This window comes from Branchiostoma floridae, chromosome 4 (genome assembly GCF_000003815.2).
Source record: "Branchiostoma floridae strain S238N-H82 chromosome 4, Bfl_VNyyK, whole genome shotgun sequence".
Classification (NCBI taxonomy): domain Eukaryota; kingdom Metazoa; phylum Chordata; class Leptocardii; order Amphioxiformes; family Branchiostomatidae; genus Branchiostoma; species Branchiostoma floridae.
The window spans coordinates 31,078,004-31,087,338 of NC_049982.1; the positions used below are offsets into that span (position 1 = coordinate 31,078,004).

Below are 9,335 nucleotides of genomic sequence, written 5' to 3' on the forward strand. Positions count from 1 at the left end.
AACAGTCGGAAAATTGCCCCACTAGTTTAGTAAAAGTAGCCACACCAAGTTCACAGTTCAAATGCAGATGATTGAGTCCAAAATAAAGGACACGTGAATATATGGGTACTTGCAATATTGTAAATCGTCTATTTCTACGTTACTTTGGTTCGTCATGTTTGTTGCATTCTTTTATATTTAACGAAACTATGATAGTAATTTTCAAAGGAAGACAAAATAAAGATTTTCTTTGCGTATCCAGATGCTAGTAAAGGATAGTATATCCTGAAAAAAAGCCGGTTTCCGAGAATGTATATCCTGAAAAAGAAGCCGATTTCCGAGAAGGCTTCAGTTTTGCACGATTAACCCCCGTAAAGGAAATGACCTTATGACCAAATGGGTATTAAAAGCGGCTAACTTCAAACAGATTCCACAGCAATTTAACGCTCTTAGCATAAATAGCATAAATCCGGCTATTATAATTATGGAAACTTATCTTCTGTCCTATCCATGTGGGCACAACGAATCGTGGTCAGTTTCTAAAACACCGGTTGCTTTGGGCGGTAAGCAGCCAAACTTTTTCTCCAGGCAGAGGTTCCGGTGGGCATGAAGAAACTGGACCAATATAACCAATCACATTGAAATTTACGAGACTTTGATCATGCCCGAATGGGACTTGCTTCTTGAAAGAATTGTTAGAAGATTACAGTTTTTAAAGTAAAACATAATTGACTATAAAATAGACATATCCTGAATAGGTCACTCCTCTTTAGCTAGATGACCCAATCCTTCTGGACACGTGACTTTATACGCGGGTGACCTCACCAATGGGTCAAATGTTTTTGGAAGTCGATGTCGTCCATGGTCGCGCACAGTGAAATGCATTATGGGTAATATGCCTAAGGCTCCTAGAAAATAACGACAATTTTTTGGCAAAAAAGCAGGAGGATTGTGTTTTGCACTAACTTTCCTACGTTATACGGCTTAATTTTCTATAGAAATATTACAAAGATAACAAACTGCATATTATGGACATGCCAAATTTCAGATAAATCCACTTTGCAAAATGACTTTTATTTATAGATGTCAAGACAAAGACTCAAAAGTTAAAAGTGCAGATTAAAGTTTTATATCTTAGCAAAGAAGTGATGCAGGATTTTCGCAAAAACTATGTAAGTGAGATGCTTATTTAATAATGTTCAATTTCAATGGCCATGAGTTTTATTGTACATGTTTGCACAACTCTAGGCCTCTAGTTCAGTGGCACAGTGAAAAACTGTGCAGATTTGTCAAGCATGTAGTTTACTGTAATTTGACCAAGTATAGATATATTTTGTGCCAAGAATTTTTTTTTCATTCTCTCTCAATTTTCAGCCAATTAGGGAATTTTTTAAACCTATACCTAACAAGATAAGAATTAAAATCTTGCTGTCATTTCAAATTTCTGGCCATGTCACTAAGACGGGCACACTGAATAAGTATAGTTAAAAACAGAAATTAAAAGAAAATAATGATAAAAAAGTCAAACGCGACAATTCCAAATGACGAACTTGTACTCAAGAAACCATTTGCGATAAAATCTTTATTTGACAATACTAATATTGAAGAACATTTCATGATGCATACTTCTTGAACTTATTCATCCTTACTACCATAATGAAAACAACGAACCGAAGTATAATGTTCCATTTACTACAAGTCTTTAATTTTTCTTGTATAATCGTGACATGCATAAGAAATGACTCAATCACTATGATCTAGAAAGAAATTGATTATATATAGATTTATCATCATTACCTTCGTATTGTACATAATTATCATTTGCACATGGGAATTGATGTTATGAGTAGAATTATACAGAACTTCTGAACATCATTAATAAAAGACTCTTTTTGCACAACCTTTGTCAGCTTCATGCGTCGATGACTGTCAACTTCCTCAGAGCAAGTCTGCCAAATTTCCATTGCACTGCTGCTATCAATGTGCACGGTTTGTATGAAAATACTTTACGTTTGGGACTGCATCTGCAAACAGCGACACCTATAGCTGCAGTACAATGTGAACCAGTCAAAACAGCCATGAGAAAGACCACAGACCGTCACCGAAACGTCGATAGAAATAAAAGCAACGGTTCTAGAAAATTTCTCTTTACTCAGTTACTTACAAACTTGATGAAACTATTTACGGACATTAGACATCGTGAAATAAAGTCACATTCTTTTTTTCTTTCCATAGACGGCTATGCTATAATACGTGTTTCACGTTCATAATGAAGCTGCAAGACATGTTACCATATATTCATTCTATGTTGAGCACATTTACCCTATATCATGGGGAAAATTTCCTATGACCAGTAACCATACGTTCTTTGTTTATAGCAATTACAAACTACAATAATTAGTCAATCCCCGCAAGTGTTAATTTTCGCTGTTAGATTACAACTGCAGCACTCAGGACTGTGTACCTCCGACCTAGCGCACAGTTGCTTTTAAAATCAGGTCAGCTGGCTAAAAGGGAAATTTCTAACCGCTAAAAACGCGCTTCCATTCAGCCGTTAATTTTTTGGCCCCGTATTCTTCTACAGTGTCCACGTATAGAGTAATACATGAATGAGACCTAAAGCTAAGGGCACAGCCCGCCGTACGTGCAAATACGTGCTGTCTACGTGTCAAGGTGTGGGCAATCTTTTGGGATCCGTAAGTGGTTAGTACCGCCTTCGTACGGACTCGTAGGGAATCCGACGGATTTTGGAGCACTCAGACACGCCGTAGAACTTTACGTGCAGGCAAAACTTTATGTGCCATCGGGCTGCGGATTCGCCCCCCTGTGCAGCCTGGACGTTTTCAGAAATACGTGGCGGACGTGGCCACCCCCCAAAAAACGTACTGACAAATTGCACGTACGGCGGGTTATGCCCTTAGCTTTACATGCAATTATCCAGGGTCTTAAACACGTGTGGCTGATGAACCGGATGTATTTTGGTTTCTTCTCATCACACGCTCCCGGTTAGTGTTGATCTGTGTGTGGACAAAAACGTTTTAACAAAACAATACATAACGTTGGGTTTACTTGAGAGGTACAAATTGTTAAATTAGTACCTTGGAAGATTAACATATATATGCATCTTTCAATATATAAACAAGAGTTCTAAGAGCTCATTTTTCATAAACAATGATCCATACAGCGAAATCGAACTGGTTTGGCGTCCTTCTATCTACTGTGATGCAAAGGCCGCAGAATTCTACACGTTCAAACGTTTGTCATTTTATACACAACGTTAAAAAAACAATCTTGACTCACCGTCCGAGCAGACCACACCAGCGTCCTCACCGTGTTCACAGTTATGTTTGCCCCATCCGTTGTGGCTACAGTCTTCGATGTTTGTCTCGGAACCTTTGCAGTCCAAGCTGTCCAGCCAGATCGGGCCTGCCCCCGCCCCGAAGGCTGCTTCAGGTCGGGCCTCCACAGCACTTGCGTATCCCAGCTGACGGCAGATCACGTTTGCGTTGTTCATGTGAAAACCATCGTCACAAACCGTCCCCCACTGTCCGTCATGGTACACTTCAACCCTGCCCTCGCTGGACGAACTTCCACCCACGAGTCGGAGAATGTCTGTCATGAACCCGTTGCCATGGCAACACGGAAAATTATGAACCCTTGTGAGCGTGATGGATTTGTGAAATTTTAGGGAAAAGTCAACAATTTTGGTGGCTTTAGCTTTAACCGTTTGGGGACTACATAACTTAATTTTGTTTAACCCTCTCCAGACTGAAGGGTGGGGGTGGCTAAAAGTGCCTGCGCTAACTTATACAACATTATACGGGAAGTTCAAGAGATTAAGGACAGCCTTCACTTCTCACAAAAGGAAATCGACGACAACAAACTCAACCTATATCGACATGTACAAAAGGTAGAGGACATAGAAACAGAAATAACCCTACTCAAGAAAGACATCACCGCAAACGACACCAAAGTTGACTACCTTGAAAATCAATCGCGAAGAAATAATATATTGATTGACGGAGTCGCTGACACGAAGGACGAGACTTGGGACCAGTGTGAGCAGAAAGTAAGGGATCTACTCAAGGAAAAACTGAAGCCAGATCCAAAACAGATAGAAATAGAAAGAGCGCACAGGAACGGACGTTTTCAGGACGGAGGACGACCGCGCCCAATCGTAGCGAAACTGCTAAGATTCAAGGACAAGGACACAATCATCAAGCGAGCAAAGTATCTGAAAGGAAGCACTATCTACATGAACGAGGATTTTTCCGAGAAGGTGAGACAGAAGAGGAAGGAACTGATCCCGGAAATGAAAGCTGCACGTGAACGTGGAAACATCGCGTACCTGAAATTTGACAAACTTATTATCCACCCACCTGGAGAGGGAGGAGCAGATCGCAGGCGCACTAGAGCCGACTCCAGACACTGAAGACACGGAATTTCCTGAACTGTTTTGAGCTATGTCAAATAACCCTTAACCACCCAACATGAACTCAAACCCCCCACAACCTAGCACCTTGATTTTTAATCCATGTGACCTGAATAATTTAGATAATGGGTCACAAATCTCCCCACTGGATCCTGATACTAACTTTCTGAATGACTTTTACACTTCTATAAATACAACTTCCCAATATCATACTGTTGAATCCTTTAATAAATCTTGTAGCACACCCTGTTGTAACACTCTATCCTTGTTCCACTTAAATGTACGAAGCCTACCATGCCATTTTGATGAACTGAATGAATATATCTCTTCCCTGCACCATCATTTTACAGTTATTGCATTAACAGAAACATGGCTAACAGAAAATATCGCGGAAAATTATAGTATACCTGGTTATAACAGCGTACACCACTGCAGAAAGAATAGATCTGGAGGGGGTGTGTCACTATACATTAGAAACGACATGTATCATCAAGAACGAGGTGACCTTGAATTTGTTATCGATGACACAGGCACAAAGAGCATATCCATTGAGATCATTCCAAGTAACCCGAAGGAGAAAAAAACAATATTGAGCTGTGTGTATCGCCCACCAAATACCGACATTATAGAATTCAATGAGCGCATAAAGGAATCTATAAACAATATTAATAGGGAAAGAGCGACCTGTTATATTATTGGTGATTTCAATATTAATCTATTAAACAATACTAACCAACCCACTACTGATCATATAAATGAAATGTTCTCATCTGGCTTCTACCCACTTATATGCAGACCTACCAGAATTACACCTTACTCTGCCACCTTAATAGACAACATTTATACAAACTCAGGTAGCAACAATATCAAGGTTGGCATCCTCATCACTGACATATCAGATCACTTTCCAATATTCCTTACATCCGAATTAAACGAGCCAGTCAGACAGGCAGACATAATATCTTATCGCCAAGTTAACACAACTAACATTCAGAAATTTACACAATCCCTATCAGAAATAGTATGGAGCGACGTATTAAACGAAACAGACACAGAGAAAGCATATAATCAGTTTCTCGAAACATACGGATCGTTATACGAAAAATGTTTCCCAAAGAAAACTACAAAAATCTCCCAGCACTCTCGCAAAGAACCCTGGCTTAGCAGTGGATTGTTAAAGTCAATACGCAGAAAAAACAAGCTCTACACTAAATATGTCAAGAACCCCACGCCCTTAAACCACAGTATCTATAAAAAATACCGGAATAAGTTAAATCATCTCCTAAAAACTACAAAGAAGGATTACTACCACAAAAAGTTCAATGAAGCTACCAGCAACATAAAACAAACATGGTCCCTGATAAATGAAGTTATAAATCGTAACAAAAGCAACTCAGCTGGTCCAAACAAAATACAAATTGGTACCAAAACTACCGAAAATAAAGATGAAATATGTAATGAATTCAATGATTTTTTCATTAATATTGGACCTACACTTGAAAGTAAAATCCCAAAAGTAACACAAGATCCTCTTAGCTACATCACTTTACAAGTAAATTCTAACCTATCAACTTTTGTGCCACCAACTGATGCTGAAATTACAGATATTGTCAAAAACTTAAAAGACTCAGCTGCTGGTCATGACGAAATTAGCCCTAAAGTACTAAAGTTGTCACTACCCTATGTTATTGCCCCTCTAACACATATTCTTTCTCTATCCTTGCAAAATGGAATTGTTCCCCACCCACTAAAAGTCGCAAAAGTGACGCCTATTTTTAAAAGCAGTGACCCACTAAATGTTAACAACTATCGACCAATATCTGTCCTTCCCTGCATATCTAAAGTCTTGGAAAAGCTAGTATATAGTCGTCTTTTGAAACATTTAAATCAAAATAACATCCTATATAAACATCAATATGGTTTCCGAAAGGGCTATTCTACCTCTCTGGCACTCATACACTTAATGGAAAAAATTTCTACCGCCATAGATAATTCAGAATACACAATAGGAATCTTTCTTGATCTATCAAAAGCATTTGATACGGTTAATCATTCCATTCTACTCAATAAACTAAAACGATACGGTATATGTGACTCCGCAATAAAATGGTTCTCGTCTTATCTATCCAATAGACAACAATACGTAGCTCTTAACGATAATAAATCACAACCCAAAATAATAGAATGTGGTGTCCCACAGGGTTCGATATTAGGACCTCTACTTTTTCTGATTTATATAAATGATCTCGAAAAAGCATCCTCAATTATATTCTTTATCCTATTTGCAGATGATTCAAATCTTTTTCTTTCAAACTCGAATTTTGATACGCTAGTAAAACTTGCTAACGAAGAAATGAAAAAGGTTATGTCGTGGTTTGAGGCAAATAAATTATCAGTAAATGTTAAGAAGACATATTATCTAATTTTCTGTAATAGAAATAAAACCTATAACAAAAGTGCCAAAATCTTTTTAAAAAGTGTGCCCCTGTCTCAAGAGAGTCAAGCCAAATTCTTAGGTATAATCATTGATGATCGACTGACCTGGAAATCGCATATAACTATGTTAGGTAAAAAGATTTAAAAAAGTATCGGTATCATTGGAAAACTTAAACATATTCTTACTCAAAAAACCATTATTACCATATATAATAGTTTAATATACCCGTATCTAACCTACGGGAATATAGTCTGGGGATGCGCCTACAAAACCACACTACAGCCCCTGATATTGCTCCAAAAAAGATTTGTTCGTTCAGCCACGGGCGCCAGTTTTCATGCACATTCTGCACCTTTGTTTACAAAACTTAAGATTTTGAATATTTTTGATATCAACAGACTTCATCTGATGCTATTTACGTTTAAATTCCTAAACTGTTCTCTTCCAGAAACATTTAATGGTCTTCTAAATCTTAATTCTCATTTTCATAATTACCAAACTCGACAAAGTGCTCATTTCCATGTTCCCCTAGTTAGAACGTCAGTAGCCCAAATGAGTGTAAAATACAAATGTATAATTAATTGGAATAATCTCCCCCTCCATCTAAAATGTTTAACATCAATAATTAGTTTTAAACGCAATCTAAAAAATCACCTACTTTCCTTTCCCACTGACATTTGACATCTTATCTTAATTTCTCCATTTGATAGCTTAAGTTGTTATTTAGTTGATATATTTCCCTGTTTTTAATAATTTAATTGTTGTTTTAATCATTAGGTATTTAGCTGCTACATTTCCTTGTTTTAGTCATTTGATAATAGCTTTATTTGTGTCACTTTAGTTACGATATATCCTTGTTTTTTCTTAATTCGTTAACTTTAGCTTCTCTATTATATTATATAGCTTCATTTGTGTTACGATAGTTTCAATATTTAAATTGTTGCCAATAATTTTTTCCTTAACTTCTCCATTTGATAGCTTAAGTTGTTATTTAGTTGATATATTTCCCTGCTTTTAATAATTTGTTATTTAGCTTCTCTATTTGATGGCTTTTTTGTGTTAATTTAGTTGATACATTTCCTTGTTTTATTATCAATTGTTATCACCTCAATTATTTCATTAGAATTGCATACGTTATAGGAGGAGGGCTCGCATAAGCCGTTAGGCTTCCTCCCTTCCTCCCGCACAGTATTTGTTTTATCCAATGTACATTTCTCTGTTTTTGTGTTCTACGTGCGAATAAATAAACTCAAACTCAAACTCAAACTTTGACCTCGTATAGCTCCCAAACGGCTTGTGCTAGAACAACAAAACTTGGTGACTTTTCCTATAATATTGTTTGAGTTAATTTGCAAAAAAACAGAGTAAGTTGATAAATTTCCTTGTTGCCGTGGCAACGGGTTTCTAAAAGGCATATTTAAAAAAAAATCACTAATTTTGGTTTAAACAATGGAATTTAATGACTTTCTTGCTAAACCTATTCAAGTGTGACATTTATAATTGAATATTCATAAATCACGGTAATGTTTTGACGTATTTGGTCAAAATCCCAGATGGCCGACAATATCATAATGAAAAGTATAACCAGCTTATTTTCACCGGATTTCGTTACTACTTGGTATTTTCTTACAGAAAACATTCATATGAACGTTTTCAGTCTATTTTCCTGGAATTTTAGCGTTGAAATATATGTTGAAAAAGATATATCTAAAGACATTTAAGCTTGATAATCCAAGATTCATTTTTGAGGTTGTTGCGTCCTCTTTTGACAACAGAAGTCTTATAAAACCTAGATATTGATAAGAAATTTTTATGGTTAAATGTTTGTGTGCAATATTTGGGTATTATGGGACTTCCGGTTTTAGCCCAAAAAACACCTAATGACGTCATATTACGACATAATGATATACACATTTCAGGAATTTAAAAAGTTGACTAGCATAACACCCCCTGCAAATTTGGCGATTGTACAAATCCATTTTGAAATAACGAAGGAGGGCCCTACGAGACCCCCTTCCCCAGGCCAGGGAATGCCAAAAAAGCCCACTCAGTCTAAAAAGGGTTAACCTATTCAGACTGGGCTTTTTTGGCATTCCCTGGACTGGGAAGGGGGCTCATTCGCCCTCCCCCTTCGTATTTTCAACAGGGCTTACTGTACGATCACCAAATTTGCAGGGGGTGTTATGCTCGTCGATTTTTAAAATTCCTACCATTTTTATGTTATTATGACGTAATATTACGTTATTATGACGTCATTAATTGATTTTTGGGGCCGAAACGGTGAATTCCCATAATACCTAAACATTGCACAAAAAAAGGTAATAATAATGTTTCTTATCAATATTTAAGTGTGTTAAGATTCTGTTGTCAAAAGCCGACGCAACGACGTCAAAATGACGTCATAAGATGCCGTCATCTGTATTTTAGCCATCCAAAATCTTGGATTATCAACCTTAAATATCTTAAAATAATTTTTTTCAACATATA

At 37.0% G+C, this 9,335-nt stretch overlaps 1 protein-coding gene across 1 annotated transcript in view; it reads right to left on the minus strand.

The window, feature by feature from the left end:
* Window positions 1-2,854: 2,854 nt before the first annotated feature.
* LOC118414824 (deleted in malignant brain tumors 1 protein-like) overlaps window positions 2,855-9,335 on the minus strand; it is a 36,095-nt gene continuing 29,614 nt past the window's right edge. Inside the window, exons 9-10 of the mRNA XM_035819086.1 lie at window positions 3,280-3,591; window positions 2,855-2,996 (exon numbers count right to left, since the gene is read on the minus strand). Coding sequence (XP_035674979.1) covers window positions 2,986-2,996; window positions 3,280-3,591 — 323 coding nt within the window. The 3' untranslated portion in view covers window positions 2,855-2,985. The remainder of the gene's footprint in view (window positions 2,997-3,279; window positions 3,592-9,335) is intronic.